The 18252-nt window shown below is 40.6% G+C and overlaps 1 protein-coding gene across 1 annotated transcript in view; it reads right to left on the reverse strand.

Annotated features, from left to right (window-relative positions):
• SGCZ (sarcoglycan zeta) overlaps positions 1–17722 on the reverse strand; it is a 427442-nt gene extending 409720 nt beyond the window's left edge. The window contains exon 1 of the mRNA XM_032686604.1: positions 17642–17722. Within this exon, the coding sequence (XP_032542495.1) occupies positions 17642–17680 (39 nt within the window). The 5' untranslated portion in view covers positions 17681–17722. The remainder of the gene's footprint in view (positions 1–17641) is intronic.
• Between the last annotated feature and the right edge of the window lie 530 nt (positions 17723–18252).

An 18252-nucleotide genomic window follows, 5' to 3' on the forward strand; every position in this document is an offset into this window, starting at 1 on the left:
GCGAGAAAATTAATTATTGTGCATGTACGTACTAAAAACTCTGCTGCCCATTTGAAAATGTGCTTATGGGACTTGCAACCATTGCTTCATTTTGTTAATATTTCAGTCAGAGACTTTGAGATCACTCCATTTTTCCAGATATTTAATGTCTTAGGAACAATCAGATTATTCTCAATGTCACAGGTTTATTTGACCCATTTACCTTATTTACTCATGTTAAACTAGTAACATAAATTAGACTAAAGCATAATTTATGACTGTCTTAGGTATAGCATCTTGAAAGGCATTCAGTCTCAACCTGTAAACATCAAGTGACTGACAATTCATCTCTTTCCTGGTAAATCTACTCCAGCAGCTAATCATGCTCCCTTTTATATATGTGTGTCCCTGATGGGGATATGCACATGCCCTGCACACCTATTATTATGCTCTTCTCCACTACAATGAAGTCCTTTAACATGCTGAAGTTACGCTGCATTCTACAGTTTCATTTGTTTGTTTGTTTGTTTGTTAAATACACAGGCCAAGCTCATTTAGACTTTCCCGGGGGGTATTTTGATGATGCTCCCCTTTCAAGGTACTTGAGCTAGTGTAGGCACTAGAAGCAATGTTGTTTGGTTATTCAGGAACACAAAAACAGCCACAGCAGATCAGACAAATAATAGGTCATTATAAGAAGGATACTTAGAGATACCATATAAAGACAGGACAAGTATTTAGGGATATGTTCATCAATTTCCATTCCAGGAGAAGTATATTTGTTCTCTCTTTTATTCAGTTGCTTTTCATGCTTAAAGGTTTTAAAAACTTTTGCTAAAGGATCTCATGGAAAGTATTTCAAATGGGCACAGGAGATCTTTGCCTCTGGTTGCCTTACCCAGCACTCTGCCTCACTGGATAAGCAGACCTTGAATGGCAATCTTCCCCCTGTTGTGGGTCTCCTCTGAACCACCCTGTCCTCTGGCACTCTCCTGCAGATGCGGGCCTTGAAACAGCACATGGTGTCACTTCCTTCCCATGCCAACGCAGGATCATCTAACCTATGCATGGAGCTGATTGCGCCGGGGAAGCATTTCAAGTACAGCTAATTTATCTTGAAATTATAGGTGAAAACTGTGTGATAAATTACAATGCAATAAAGGATGACTTGCACATGGTTAAAAATACTTCTGCAAGTTACTAATGACACTGCTGTCATCCAACAGTATGGCTATTACAGAGCTGTTCAAAAACTTTCACAGAATATTCCAGCACAATTATTCAAACAAGGGATGCATTACAATGCATAAATGATCTTTTTACACGTGAATAAAGACTTAGAGCTAGCTGGATTATTTGGTTCCAACGTGGCTAAAATATAATTATTTCACTCGCAGAAAGATTCCTATTGTGTTTCCCATAACTATGTGATACATTCTCAATGCCTTATTGTGGTATCTGCATGCAGAGCACTTCTAAATAGTAATTATTGGTATAATTCTCACACACAGCCTGTATATGTATCACAAGCATGGGTAGATTCACTTGCTGAAGCAGAGTACTTGTTTTCTTTGCTGGAAACTGAGAGGGAAAAAGGAAACAAAATCTCTGTTCAGTGTATTACATACTACAAGTGGCTCAGCGCAAGAGAGAAAGAATATTTTTGATTATATGGCTGTAAAAGCTGTAACACTGCCCCTTATTTTTATGACTAGCCTACATTTTCTTCCATCCTCTACAACTACTTATGAACTGTAAAATATATGCCTGGGCTTGATTTTCTGAGTTGAAGCTGAGCTGAAGCTTAGTCTTCTGAGCTGAAGCTAGCAGTAAGGGAGAACACATCCTCCATATTTGCCAATTCCCTTTCACCTTGTTAAAGAAGACTCAGCCACCTCCAAGAGAAGAAAAACGCTTCACGGGACTGAAGACAGAGAAAGGCAGCACAGACACTGCCTTTACAGTTTCTTTACAGATATCACAAGGGAAACATTAGCACGACCTGAGACCTCACTGTTTTTTCAGCAGAGCTGCTTTTACAACACAGAAGAGAAGGGTCTCCCAGCAGAGCCAGCTAAAAGAGACACCAGCACTGCACCGCTGGGAGAGACAGCTGCAGCAGAGCCAGGACTGCCCTCCAACACCTCCCCCGGAGCATGGGTTTGTCTGCCCCTGGCACTGCTGCTGAGCAGGAGGTGGGTGGGTAGCCAAGCCCTCTGCCTCTTCAGGAAAATACTGGCTGAGGAAAGATTCAATCAAAAGATCCTCACTGTGATTTCTGGCTACAGCAGTTGCTAAAAACTAAGGTGCTCCTTGCCCGTTATTTTCAAGACCTTTGAATTTTGATACCTAATGTCTTTGTTACGCTCTCAGCTACAAAATGCCCATTACTGCATACATGCACACTGCTGCAGTAATTAGACCCACGCACTGCCCTGGTTCTATGTGTTAATTGAACTTCTGCTGCCATTACTGAGGGTTTAAAGAAAGCCACTAGACAACAACAAGGTCAATGAGCACATATGTGGTACCTACCTCACCAATTATGACACAGAAAATTTTTTCACACCTGCTTCTGTATTTCTTCTATTAAAAACATGTCACTATAGAGGGTTCATATTTAAGTCTTGAAAATTAATATTCAGGAATCTGAATCTCAGGAAATATTTCCTCATTTTACTGAAATTAATGAGATCACTGTGATGAGTGCTTATGAAAGCAGATATGAACCATCAGAGACCAATGCTACAACAGCACACCTCTTATAGCACTGTTGTCAAAAGAAAGTTTAAAAACTAAAAATGAGAAAAAATGAAGAATACAGCCCTATAAAAGCTGTATACACATATGGCCCTATATGTACATATATACACTTTTTAATACACATAGTACTTAAAAAAGGATTAAATAATTATACTTAGTGGAAAGTAGAACTCAAAGAGAAAGATGGCTTTGGTTCAGCTAATGCAATACACAATATCAGCAAACTGGCCAGCAAAAAACCTTTTTCTTAGGGAAGTTTTTTAGAAAACAACTGAAAGGTCACAAGGCTAACTCAGAAGAGGTAAGGCAAAAATAAATTGAACAGAATCAAAATCTTGTATTATCCTTACTATGTTCTGTCCTCTTTCTCCATATCAGCTGCAAGCTATTGAAGGAAATTATTTTCCTGCTTATGTAATTGGAAAACAGAACATGCTATTCCTTTAATTGTGCAGATAAAGCAGATGTCTCATGCAGATCTTGCTTTCTTTAGAGAAAAGAGGAAACAAAAGTCTTTCCCCAAAGCAAATTTTAAATTTCTTAAAAATTTTATGCAATGTATTAGTTTTAATGTCGACTTCTGAACCAAAGAAATCTCAGGGGTGGAGGGACTTTGGCAGAAAGCAGGCAAGAAAGCCACCAACTTAGAGGTACATCTCTTTACTATAACCTCTTTCACAGCAGCAGCATGGTCCACCTGATCGTCACTTCAGATGAGCCTGCTTATTCCATATTGCTTCTTCAGGAACTGATACGTGCATGTGTACACATATGTCATAGATGAAAGAACTGGAGGAAGACCTGGAACAGGTACCTTGTGGATACGAGCTGGCCATGCGTGCTCACAGTCCGGAGTACCAACCGTATCCTGGGCTGCATCAGAAGAAGGGTGGCCAGCAGGTCGTTTATTCCCCTCTTGTGAGATGCTACCTGGAGTACTTCATCCAGGTCTGGGGTCCCCAGCACAGGAAGGACATAGACCTGTTGGAGTGGGTCCAGAGGAGGGCCACAGAGATGATCAAAGGGCTGGAGTACCTCTCCAATAAGGACAGGCTGAGACAACTAGGGTTGTTCAAGCTCCAGGGCTCCTTGTCCATGGCTCCAGGGAGACCTTATTGTGATTTCTTAGTTCTTAAAGAAAGGTGGATGAGGGATAAATTAAAAGAGGGTAGATTCAGACTAGATATAAGGAAGAAGTCTTTTGCAATGAGGGTGATGAAACACTGCAGTAGGTTGCTCAGAGAGGTGGTAAATGCCTCATTTAGACCTGGAAATATTCAAGGTCTAGTTGGATAGGGCCCTGAGCAACCTCGTCTACTTGCAGATGTCTTTGCTCTTTGCAGAGGGGTTGGACTAGATGACCTTTAAAGCTTCCTTCCAATCCAAACTATTCTATGATTCTGTGATAGGGTATTTTGTCACCAACTATTTTTCTTCACTGATATTTTGCTGTAGTATTAATTATTTGGCCTAGCTACTGATAGCCTTTCAAAATGACTATTCAGAAAAGTTTCAAGACCAATGCCCTTGATAAAACTGCAACTTTCCTGTATTCATTATGCTCTAAATCACATCTAAAATCAGGTTTGCTGTACTTCTTTCCAGGAGTCAATGGGTAACTATACTATCATCCATAAATCATACTCTTCCACGTGACTTAAAAAGACCAGAGGTATTTTCTTTCTAAGGCTGATAGTCTAAGCAGATGTCTAGGAAATAATACTTTTCTTAATTTACCCTGTGACCATGAACAGATATATCTTATTTACCACCTATGTAGATATTAACATAATAAATCAAATCATGGCATATTCAAAGCACAAGGTGTAACAAAGTGTATCAAATGAAAGGGGGTTCCTCCCTGCACCGTTGACACTGGGTTTCATGAAACTTGGAGCTCCTAACAGATATTTTAATTTTAAAAAAAAAAAAGTTAAATTCCGTAGATTTTTTCTTTTTCACAGCCTTGCCAAAATTGTTGGCATTTGGTCAGAAACATCCATTTAGTCATGAGCCAGGATAGTGGTTCCAAAAGCACTGAGATGGCTTTACTGACATCTCTGTATTTTGCTTTCCACTGTGCCTACTTAACCACTTCAAATGCTACAGGCTATCAGTTCTCATACTGCAGAATGTAAAAATGGGAAATGGACCCACCTTCTAACCTCTCAGGCCACAGTCAGTGGACATTGGCTGAGCTGGCATTTACATTTTCAGCTCATCAACATCACCCCCTGTACCCAGATAAATATTCTTGTAAAAGATATTTTTTAACACTAAGACAGGAAGCACAGAATTCCGAGTAGAAGGCTCTTTCTCTGTGCCCTGTACTTCCCCTAGAAACTCTCTTTCTCTACCCAGTGACCAGCAACAAGCAGACCTATACCCTACATAGAAATGCACCTGAGCCTATGTTCCTGAATAAGCAAATGAAAGAATTCAAGATTTCACATTCAAGAATTCACAGATTAGAAAGAAAAAACTAGCTCTAATGTATGCAAACTGCATCCCTCAACACATATTTTTAGGTGTATACTGATTGACTTGTCTCAGTGTTTAAAATTAAGTTGCCTTTAGGTAGTCAGGTCTCTTTCAAGAGCTACTGATGAAGATATTATTAACCTTTGGTATTGAAATGTTTTTAGTAGCACCTGATTTATCTCAGAAAACAACACTTGCCATTTCATTCCTAGCCCTGGCCTATGAAAATTTACAGCTTAGAGGCTTTCACTTGTTTTGCTTTTTCAGAAGGAGGTGCCAATAAAAGCAAACTACCCATCAAAATGATACTGATACAGACTGTTATGTGAGGGATGCATTACAATTTTACCTCTCTTTTATAAGTTATGATTTAAAGGTAGATTTTTTTTAATTAGTTATTTTAAGTGGCTCTATATTAAAACAATATATTGAGCAGACAAATAGTTATTCTTCCTCCTGTCTCCTCTTCCCCTGAAAGGTTCACAGAAGGTATTTTTTCAATAAAAAGCTGGAATTGTGTCTGTCATTACGATTTAATTGTGATACAACTTGTATAAGGATTTGTTTTATTGAAGTGTAATAACAATCACAAAGACATCCATATTAATCTTAGTTCAACATCTGGATATAGGCATATCTTGGCTCCCCATGAGATGAACAACTGAATCCTGTGTATTCTGATTGAGGCAGTTCAGAAGGTCACTAAGCAGGATTTCTTGGCCACATAGGAATATAGCATTTCCTTCTCTTTGTTCAATTCACATTCCTGTAACTACTTCTGAGCAGGTAAACAAACTTTATAGATAATAAAATAAAGAAATGCTTTGTTCTTGAAATGTGTGGTCTGGTTTACTTGCAGTTGACAAGGCATTTTACAGGAACACATTTGACTTTTTACAAGTTTCCAACAGCAGTAAACTTTATTCCTGCTGACAGCAGAAGGAATTGCTGTGTGCAGAATAAACTGATTGGTTTAAAAGTCTAACCCTGTTTCATGTTTTGTCCTCTAAGGTTACATTTAAATCTGTTTCAGACAAATTATTTCATAAAAACCAATTCTTTCTGTGTTACTGCAGTAAAAATACGTATAAGTGAACACCAAATCATCGCAAGGTAAGGGAAGATGGGTTTTTATTTGAACTGGAAATAGGTATTTAATTTCCTCATGTAGGAAACAGTATTTTCATGGTGAAACTTTCAAATTAATTTTTTTCTTAGTTTACGAGATGAGAAGAAAAACATTTAAGCAAATAATAATAAAAGAAGCAAGAAACAAACCCACCATCATAACCCTCTGCAGCAAGCAGGCAACTTGTGTATTGCGTTTCAAACATCTGCCCTTACGCCATGATTCTTGGGCCAAATTCTGAAGTAATTCTGAAATAATTCTGAAACAGTGGCAATTCAGCATACACAGAGTCTGGGAAATACCATATGAAGAAGGGACACTTAACACTGTTATAACAGTTCTGGCTTGTGAGTGATGATCCAACTTAAGATGTTCCAGCTACCAGCTACTACCTGCCCACTGCCCCTCTAACAGAGCTTCCTAACTACTGCTGAGCCAGCTGTATTTTACTTAGGATCTTGGTTTGAAAGTGTTTGCGTCCCCTAAAATTAAAAGTTATAGCACTATATCATTGCTAGAAAAACTGTGCACTCAGAACTGCACAACTGGCTGGCAGGTCAGATAAGGGTGTGCGAAAAGCACAGAACTGTGTTGAACTGACTCAGGTAACACAGTGGAAGGTACCTTCATTTGGCTCACATTGTGCTACTGGCTTCTTCCAGTAGACTTGCATCTTGTCATCTCTCCTGTTCCCTTCTTCTTCGTACTACTGGCTTCATCTGGGGGAATCACAAGAAGATGCATGAAGTACTTATCAAACCTATAGAATATTTTGGCATTGTTATCAATTATTAAAGAAATCCGTAATTTTAAATGTAAACAAGTTCATGCACATAGACAAAAATGTGGTGAGTCAGTGAAACTGCTATTCAACTAGACTTCTGTTTTAAATAAAAATCATTATCATAAGAAAAATGTAAGTCTATTTATTTTATTAGTTGTAGGAGCATACTTAGTCACTGCAGATGGAAACAATATTGGTACCTGTGACTGCCAGTCTCTGGAAGTACCATTAGCTCTTTATTAAAGGCTAAGGTAGCAAAAAAGTTATTTGGCATTATAAGAAACAGAAGAGTACACCTGTTCAACAGAAGAAGACAGTTTTTCTCTAATATAATATCCAGTGAAAGCTGAGTGAAATGGGTCTCAATTTTTTTTTTCATATGATTTAGGGGAAATTTGCATTGCCCAGGAGCACAAGTTTTGATCCTACACTTAGATCAGCGAACTATAAAACATATGGTATACCAATTCAGTGGTAACATTCCATTAGAACAGTAAGAGAGTAACTGTCTTAACGTCATCCAACTCACACTGACAATAGAAACATCAGCTGTTTTCACAGGTTGTCAGATTTTTCTGGTCCCATCACCTCCTATGCAAGCCCCTGTGTACAGACATGGGCTTCCTACAAATTTTCTGAGTAGTCATTTGAGTTTTCTAGCACCTCAAGAAGTAAATTTCACTCTTTTTTTTTTATATGCATTAAATGTTGCACATGCCTTATTTGCTGTATGGTAATGCTAGCACAAAACACTTGGTTATCCTATTTTTTTAAAAATTACAAAATATAGTGTTAAATCTGTGAATAATTAAGATATGTCAGTAAGGCATCAGCAACAGTGCAGACAGCCATACAACCATTTTGATTCAGTTTGCCACAAGCTCAGCACACCATCACTGTGCTGTCATTGGTTATTGCACCCTTTAGCCTTCCCTTTCAACTTCAAATCATTACATTCCACTTGGCTATTCTAAAACTGCACTGGCAAGCACTGCACGTCTATTACAAAATAATAGCATTGTAGTCTGATGCAGCAGCATATGCCCAAGACCAAAATGAATTTTACTCAATATAATCTATAATTCCTAACATATCAGGTGCTAGGCTTCAGCACAGCTCTCCTAGCGCTCCCTCTCTGCTCTGCTCATCATGCTCCAATTTTCTGCCTACTAGGTAGATTCATTCATTGATCAAGGCTTATAGAAGTCCAAGTTCAATAGGACAGACAGCACCTCAGCAAAAGGTGCCTTCTGTTTTATGCCTGTCAGCACCATGATGGAAATTTTATCATGAGACACAAAGATACTACTCACATACCCATAATTTTATTAATCAACAGCACAAGTGGTCTCACTAGACTGAGTAGATGACATATTTACATGAACAGTGAATATAATCTACCTCATCTAAATTAATACTGAACAAAACAGGCAGCTTAACTAGGGAGGGGTCTCTTCTGGGCAAATAGATCATTTTCCAATCACATACTCACTGCACCTCATAATAAGTTGGGGGAGAAACGAAGGTAGTTATGAGATCAACTCTAAAAATAGTAACTCGCTCCCTTGAAAGCAAGATATACTTACAGAAATGACAATGTCAGTGCCAGTACTGGGGAAACAGCACATGCTAACTTGTTAGTCTATGAAGAATGATATACTTCTGCCAGATTTTTCAGGAAAATCTAATAAAACATTGATGAAATGGAAGAATAATTTTCCCTGCATGAAGATTAAGTGAGAACATGAGTCTGTACGACAGAAAGGTTTTGCATTCATCTCATGTCTGCTCAACTGCAGAAGTCATTGGGAAATGGTACATAAAATATTTCTAAACTGATGTGTATCTGAAACAGTAGATGTCAAGTCCTACAGGAAGTGGCAGTCAATATCAGCTTGTTGCTAGCTATTTTTGCAACCACCTATTAAGTTTGACACAGCTAGGCAGTCTCATGATAGGACTAAATCCTATTGTTTCAGAAGAAATAAAAGGGAAGATAATTATTACCAGTATTTACATACCAGGTACTGTATCTAAATGGATAATTACACACAAGCCTGTGTGCTGTTACCTGTCTGAACCTTCAGAGGGAACTGCGCTTCTGACAGTATAAGGTCAGAACTAAGGGTAGATGCCTTAGGTACCCCACAAACAGGAGAAACTCAGCTGACTTCTACAGAGTATTTATCATCTGTTGTCAATGACTCAAGCAAAATGAAACACAGATGGATCTTGGTCCCAATTTTTGTCTTTTTCTTTTTTGCCTGAACTCTTCTAAACTTCTGAGAGGATTAAGCTTTTGTGTTGTTTTGGAGGAGTGGATTTTTGTAGTGAGTGTCTCCTAGTTTGTACTTATTCAGAGCTAATTTTCAAAATATTGAAAGTAATAAGTGATGCCATGAGTTTCATCTTTAAGGATAAGTAGTCTTCTGGAATAAATTTCCAGCCTCTTTGTAATGCATTCTGAAATCCTCTCTGCCATTTATTGAGGCATAGATCATTCAACTTCCTTCCTCACACATATATATCACACGGTGAATGGGATTTACAACAGCCAGCCTGCTCAGCAGGGAGACTCCTGAATTACCCAAGACAAATTACCCAAAAAGTAGGAAAAAAAATTAAAAAAAAAAAAAGCAGACTATAATCTTACATGTCTCCTGAAGCCTTACAACCTTGACAGAAGTTTCTCTACTAACTGCGATTCACATTCTTAAATGTTCTACTGGACTATAATGACCAAGCAATCACTTTGAATATAAAAATTGGCTCAATCTTTTCTTCAAAATAGAAACAACCCCTCCAAGTTGTGCTACAGTCTCATTTTATTGTTTAAAATATATGTAGTTTAAACTAATAGTAAAAAAATTACATTAAATGAAGACCCAGGCAATTTTTACTTCATTTGGACACTTATCAAGTGAAAGCCATTGGAGTCACTATTGTGTGCTGAACTCATGTCTGCAAAGAAATCACCCTTGAGCACTCTCATTAGATCTCAGTCCTCAGGAGAATTCGCTATATCTGGTGGATGAACATCAATTCCCCTGAACAGGATAAATCCTAAAATACTCCTCTCAGTCCAGATGGGAAATATGCAAACAAATGTGTTAATCATTAGCATGATGTGCCTAAGCAGCACTACTAGGGAAAACTGAAGTATTTGCAAATGCTTGGTGTCTGATGAGTGAGGTGGGGTCTTCATGGATTCCTTTCCAGGACAGAGCCTCCGTTGCATTGTAGGCAACTTCCTCATAGCAGCTCCTAAGGAAAATGATGAATGTTCTTGGAAAACACAGGACTTAGAGCTCTCACAGCTTGACTTAATGTCTTGACTACTTCCAAAGCTACTTACACTAACCAATCCATGTTTCTGCCCCAGCCTCTAACCAAACCATGTTTCTGCCCCAGCCTCAAGTGCCATCAGGAAGGACAGAGCGCAGCTAGCCCTGACCCCTCCCACCACAGAGCAGATGTGCAACAGCTAGGCACCTTTCTGAGTTCAGATTTAACACCCTTTCCAATATAAGGCTTTAAACTGAAGGCAACATAAAAGGCTTTAAATCTGAAGTCCAGATTCTGAGGCTTAATTCAACTAGCTCTCTTCCCCTTTATTATAGGTAACTCGTGAAATTTTAGATTGTCTTTCAACCTTTATCATCTCTGTTGATCTATGTGCAGAAACATACTATCTTATAAAGCAGCAAAGGCGTTATCGATTTTTTAATTCTTGTTTTTATTGTTTCACGTATGTTGGCAATTTGTTAAATGCAAGTCTAAGTTAAGCAAACATGAAACCTTTCTCTAACACAGTTCATTTACTTGTCTTCGACTAGTTAAATGGCAAAACTGCTTATGGAGTGCTTTGTGCACTAGCTTTAAGAAGAAATAATATAATTTATTATTACTGATTAACTTCATTTGTAAAGAATGCTACCTGTAATTTCAGTGGCTCACGTCATTTTTTTCTCAACTGCAGGTCCCAACATACCTGGGCAACTGCACTACCTGTATTCAGGATAAAGTTTGGAAATTTTCCCCCTTTCTTGAATCCAACTCAAAATAAGTTATGAACAATTCTGAATAGAAAAAGACCTACATTACTAAGAAGTAGAAGTATCATAACCTGATCTTGAAGAGTGAAAATAATAAAAATACCTGTGTGGATCTGATCCACTTTCCACCAGGATCATGGTACAAAGAACAGTGCATTTAGAAAGCACACATTAAAATAAATTCTGTTTTCAGTTTATGTCCTACCAGTAAATGTACACAATTACCTTAATACAAACTGAGAAGGATGTGATTTTTCAGTAGTGGAAGCTTCCGTTCACTAACACAATTTGTCTCTTTAAGAGTTGTAGGAGCAGGAAGGTGGAACCTATAAATTCCAGATCATGCTGCCCACATGAGCTGAAGAGGACTACTAAAAGAAAGAAATATGGCTAAAGGCTAGATTTTTATGCCTCAGGAATTCTACTACTTGTAACACTGATTGTTAGGCATATCACTGATGTGTTTCTGCTGATGTAACTGTACTGACTCAATTAAGTACTGCTAATTTTAAATTGCAGAAAGATACTCTATCCTCATACAGTACTTTTCAAGTAGTGCAGATACACAGTGTTTATACCACACAATCCTCCTCAAGGTGTTATCTAGAAGTATAATAAGGCAGGTACAGAAAGAACACTTTTTTTATAAAGTTGCTGAACATCAGAAGCTTGCTTTGACTTACTCAGTACCTCTGTAAATCTGGCCTTGTGGTATTAGCTGCAGTAACACTTCTGAGAATAAAGCCTTGCATTTTGTATCTCTCACTGTTGTGGCTTAGCCAACAGTCATTCCTTCCTGTGACAAGGAACAAAACCCAGCTTGTGGATAGCAACCTCACAATATCTTTCTTCACAAAGTGTTTTGTTGTGGATCAAAGAGTTAACATGCAGCATCTTAGAGGAAGCAGAGGATCAGATGGCTTAGCAGATAAATGTGTCTTCATTCTTGGACTGTTAAGTAATTCTGGCTTTACAATGCATTATATATGGCTGCAGTCAAAAGTACAACAGGGCGTTAAGAAGGTTTCTGTAAGCTCTTTAAATGTACAAAGTATGTCAAAATAAAGGCAATAGTACAATTTCTAACCTGTGTTCTCCAGGTTTCTTTTGAAGGAGAGAAGAAAATGACAGCACTTTCCCTACGGGGAACTTCCAAGTCAAAGTGAGAAAAGACTCTATTTGTAACTCAGTGTGCCTTTTTTGTTATTAATATCTGAATCCTTATCTTTGTCCTTTGGAATGCTGGACCTTTAGAGGACATAGAAACAAGTATGTTGGGCATGGATTTACAAAATTTATATAAAATACCACAAGGTAGAATGATTTCACAGGAAAAATCTCTTGTGACGTTTTTGCCATAATACTTTACAAGCAATCTTACTCCTGGTCTAATCAGGAAGCTGGGAAAGCAGTATCAACCTCCAAAAGGTTAAGGGGACATAATAAGAAAGCGTGACTGGGACTCACAAATACGTCTTCACATTAGAGTGATTTATCTTTGAAAGGCTCTAGCATGAGTTATACATTGTCTCCAAATCTTACATTCAGACCTATACAAACAACCCAGCTTTCAGTAGCATCACACACTAACCTCTTCCATTTCAGGAAGAAAAAAATGTGTTCCTAACCTTTATGTAAATTCCTTATATCTATTTTTTGTAAAGTGCACAATATAGTGGCAGAGGAAGACAACAATATTAATCCCAAAATCCGTGAAGAACAGGAAGAGAAACCGGTTTTTTCTCTTTAACCAAGCCTTCATATTTTGAGGTACTTTTCATTTAAAGAGTGTTGAACTTAGCAAAGCTGTAATGTACAATGTCAAAAAGCACAGGTTATACTGATTCTCTGCGGTGGTAGTACACAAATGATTTCTAAAGTGTATAGTGAGAGCGCTGCCACTGTCTCGATCTTTTTTCTATGTCTGCTGAACAACTATATCTTACACACAGAATTTTCTCCAGCCTCTTGGACTATGTCTAGTCTTTATACATATTGGGAGATGGAGAGAAAAGCCCACAATAGGAACACAGAGAAAAGGAATTTGCATGTATATTACTTTAAAACCATTTCAGCTTGACCTTTCATGAAAAATGCTTTAAAGGCTGAATTCTCTGACTGTGGATGCAAAGGTTAATTGTCTTTATTGAGTACTGCTGATAGGACCCTAGTAAACTGTGAACATAGGTAGAGAAGGGAAGAGAAGGGGAGAGGTTTTGCATTAAAAAGACTAATTCCTTAGTATCCACACTAAGATGTCCACATCCCAAGCAGAGACTTGAATAACTGAAGTAGGTTTTCATAAGAGCATGTTGAGTGTTATGGAGTATTATACTTTCCATTATGGAATGACTGACTTAAAACAGAAATATACCCAGCTACCTAGTCTCATCAAAAGTCATCTCTGGCCCCTTCGTTTAAAAAATAAATAAACTTTAAAATTACAGACTTCCTTGAGGTATTAGTTCTCCTGTTACTTTAAATAGTACAGTGATTTACATGTTTAAGACCATAAAACTACTGTTTAAACCCTTGTTTAAACTCTTGTGGTTTCCTTGTTTGAGTTTTTTTATCAAATATTTCACAAATACATAAATCGTATTGGAAGACTGTTATTGCAAAAACCTCAGCTGTGAGCAGTTTCATGGGGATGTTAAGTGAGTAGTTTTCTATCACCAGGAAATGTAAAACTGTAAACAGACTATAAATATTCTCTCATTAACCGAATAAAGAAATTCAGATAATACTTACAAGATGATTCAGAAATAAAGTGTTTAAAGTTTTTTGCATAATCAAACTGCTAAGTTCAAGACACTTAAACACTATTAAAAAACATCTTGGGATTGTAACAAAAAATTCTCACTGAACCAATGTCTTCAAGTAATAAATGGTTTCCAGGATGTTTTTTATTCCATCATATTAATAATCTCACTGTTATGACACATTCAATTACAAACCAACTTTCCTCCAGAAAAGTATCAGTGTTTTACAGCCTACAAGGAATACTATTTCCTACTATCTAAGACCATACACAAACTCTGGTTTCTAAACAAATGTAAGAGTCGTGATATACATTAGACAAATTGTCTGTCAAATGACTGAGCAAATGTGAAGGACAAAATCCGTAACAATCTATTCAGTGTCAATGAAAATGACAAATCAACAGAGTCCAGCAAACACAAATGCCTCTCAACTGTTCTTTGCAAATCAAGCTCAGACAATTTCAAGCAATTACATGCCTCAACATAAGTTTTGACTACACTAAATGCAAAGTAAGTTAATTCATCATATTTTATACATATATACAAAATAAAAACCCCTATAAAATGCATAATACTCGCATAACCATACATGTGCATGTATGTTCAAAATGTAGGTATAGACTCTCACATACACTTCAGGTAACTTAAAGTCCTTCACAACACTAAACCCAAGACTACAGTGCAACTACAACAGAATTATTCAGTGTGTTTTCAGCACTACTCCTTTAAAACAAAAACCCCACAGGCTTCTGAGTTAAAAAGTCAGAGGAAAGTTCTTGTATGCATCTGAGACAGAAGATGAGACAGATCAAAGAAAAACCAGAACAGCTCAAAACCTCTGGAAGAGTAGTCTCTATTTTCAGTACTGATCTCTTTCGTCAGGGTTTCGTGCACGGACTAGTAAGGGGAAGCACACCTAACCTCATTAGTAGGTGTTGCACACATGTTACTTGCTCAATTTTTCACAAAACCACCCTTCAAAATATCTATTCATTATACATCGACACATATAATTCAGAATTCATTACAATCAATGCAATAAATAACAGATTTCAAATTTCTATTTAATGCCTGATCTGAGATGTATGGAAGCTTTATACATCACATAATATATATTTCCAGTATCATTATTGCATGTTATTAGAGACAGCACATTTGATTTGTATTAGTAGGGAAGTTGTCACTATTCTTTTGTTGCTTACTGGCATACATTTGTCATAATGGAGAAAACCCAATATCAAGAAACAGAGTGTTCAACCTGTTTCCAGAATTCTTGGCAAGCTCTGTTACGACACTCTGCTCCATATTTGACATTCTTGACGCGAGCCCTCCATGCGGAACAGGGTCCACCGGACACCTCAGGACCTCTGGCTGCCTGGTATCTGTATACCCTGACTCTGCCTCTTTGGTCTGGCAAAGGGCTGTGTCGGCCCAGGGGAAAAGCAGTGGAGCACTGAAATGACTTCGGCTCTCCTCAGGCTCCCCAGAAATTGATGAAAGCTTTCACGACTTGGAACGGTACTGGAGATGCTCTTTACTGTGCCCAACTACAGCAAGGTCACCCGCTGGGAACCTCCTAGAAACCCAAGAGCTTTGTCCTCCACCTCGTACTGCTGCTGGTGGGAGAGAGGCTGGACGGTTCGCCCTGCGGGGAAACCCCAAACTGCTGAAGCGAGGTGTGCTGCCGCTTCGCACCGCGGTTTAGCACCCCCGGCGCTGTTGGCGTGGGAACTGCTCCCGGTGCCGCGGGCTGGCGGCCGGGCCCGCACCACCCCCTGCCGGCCGCGCGGCCGCGTCCCGATCCTGATCCCGCTCCCGCGGCGGTGCCGGGCGGTGTCCTGCCGGCGCCGGGATCTCTCCCACCAGCCACACACGAATAAAACACTGGTAAAAAACGTGACAAAGTGGCTGATTCCAGAGAGCTGCCCAGATCCTAACAGCATCTGCAGAAATGTCTCCTTTGCAACGTCTTCTCATACTTATGGGGGGGGAAGGGAAGATGAAAGTGCCGATGCTTACTTCTCAGCTCTGTTGCTTTGCTCAAGGTCGCTCAGCCTCTACACGCTGCAACATGAGTCCTAATGGCAGCGCAGATGACTACAGAATTACTGGCAGCCCATAGCTCTGCCCCAGCCCGCGCTTGATGCCAGGCTCACAGCGGGACGTGCCTCAGGCTTTAGGACAATTCATACGAAGTGCTGCCCCCTTGTAGCATAAACATATTTTCTTTAAGGACCCTTTAAAAACAATCCGGTACAATAAAACTTTTTCCGTCCCTTAAGAGGAAGACTCGGTTCCTGCCTTCCCCACACCAGCTGCCTCCTCTGAATGCTGGGAAGGCTGAGGCAGGAGGAAGAGGACTCCCCGGCAGCTCAGGCAAGAAGCTTTTGCGGTGTGGCAGCCCTGCAAGCGCTGTGAGTATCAGCGGTTTTCAAGCAAATCAATTGTTTTATCGCCTTTCCCGTCCTGCGCTTCCGTCACCTCAAATACTCATACAGTGTCACAGTCCTGGGGTGGTTTTTCCTGGGGGGATTTATAGCAGTTCCGAGCAAGACTGGGGGGTGAATATATTTATCATTGATGTCTTACACACAAGTATGCTGAAGTACTTTCAGCTCTGGTTTGTAGAAGGAAAGGAGCCCTCAGCAGCAGCTCAGCGCTCACCAGTTTACCTTCCCAGAGAAGAGCTCTGGCGCACAGAGGGGGTGTCCCGAGCGTGCTTGTGCATGAGGTACAATATAGCCTTTCCCCTCCTCTCCCATCGCTTTTTTAGCGCTGTCTCCGCCACCACCGCGGCGAGGTGTGTGTGTCCCGCCCCTCCGGCTTGGCCCCGCTGCGCTCGCTCCGTGCGCCCGCTGCCTTGCCGCTGCCTCCCCTGAGCCAGCCACCCTCTTTACTGCGCGTAGATAGAAAGATTTTTATTATTATGATTTGAGCCAAATCAGGGCCGGGGGGGTCTGGCAGCAGGTGTGGGCAGGCTCTCCATCTCCGCAAAGGAGCATGCTCAGCACTCTCAGGCATGCTCCTTCCAGCGGGGAGGGAGGCAGAGCTGGGCCGGGGTGGTGGTGGGGGAGCAGAATCCTCACAGCTCTCACCGTCCTAATGCAAACTTTGATTGTTCCAGCGGCCCCGCAGCCGGGGCCGGCCCTGCGCCTCCTGCCCCGCATCCCGCCGCACTGCCTCCGCTCCGCTCGGCTGGGGGACTCGGGCGCCCCGGGGGCGGGGGATGGGGGGTGGGGAAGGGTTTCCCCCTCGCTCCCGACGGCGAGGGGAGGAGAAAGAGGTAGGAGATGCCCAGGCGAGAATGGCTTCGGAGCCAACTTCTGTCGGGAAACCCGCAAGTCCGCTGCTGCCTCCTCCCCACTGCCCCCAGCGCTCATGCAACGCCGAGAGCACACGGGCAGCACCATCACCACCACCATCATCACCACATTATTAACACTATCATGACGATGCTAGGGGCCCTGCAGGCGGAGGGGAAGCCGCGCTCGGCTCTGGTAGCCGCCTTCCAGCGTTTCCCCGCGCCGCGGGGCGGCCGCGCCCGTCTCCGCGCTCCCCACCCGGGCTACGGGAGCCCCGCGCACCGCCCGCACCGCCCCGCGCAGCCCCCGGGCCGCGGCCGGGAGGCGGAGAGGGCAGAGGGGGATCCAACCCCCGTCACAACGACGGCACCCGGCGGGTCGCCTACCTTGAGTTCCTCTGTCTCCAGGTTTGCTGATCTGTCCATAGAGTGAAACTGAACGGAGCGGAGAGGAAACTAGGGAAGTTGTGCCAATTAAAAAAAAAAAAAAAAAAAAAAAAGGGAAAAAAATTATAGAGAAAAAAAAAAAAGAGAAGCGGGGAATCTAGCCTCTCAGTTTCCAGCCTAAACTCAGCCTTGTCCTCCAAACCCTGGCAGCTCCCCTCAGTCTCATTCTCCGCGATCACGCCTCCACCGGTTAAAATAAACAAATAAATAAATAAATAAAATATTTCACTTTTTTTTTTTAATAACTCCCTTAACGATTAAAGCGACAGGTGATCCTTCCCTGGTGAAAGAGATTCGCGTCCTCTGGCAATGAAAGGAGGAGACAGGAAAAAAAAGAAAAAAAAAAAAAAAAAAACCAAACCAAAACCAAATCCACTCAGTTTTAAGATTTTTTTTTTCTTCTGCAATAAGCTCAGAAACCGGCGAATTGCAGCATCCCGAGAAAAAATCCTGTTTCCCTGGACAGCATCATGCAGCAAATTTCAAGCAAATGTGTTCAAACTGAAGAGAACAGTCTATGATAAAAGCCTTTCTCCGTCATGCCTACTCTG

This window comes from Chiroxiphia lanceolata, chromosome 4 (genome assembly GCF_009829145.1).
Source record: "Chiroxiphia lanceolata isolate bChiLan1 chromosome 4, bChiLan1.pri, whole genome shotgun sequence".
Taxonomy (NCBI): Eukaryota; Metazoa; Chordata; class Aves; order Passeriformes; family Pipridae; genus Chiroxiphia; species Chiroxiphia lanceolata.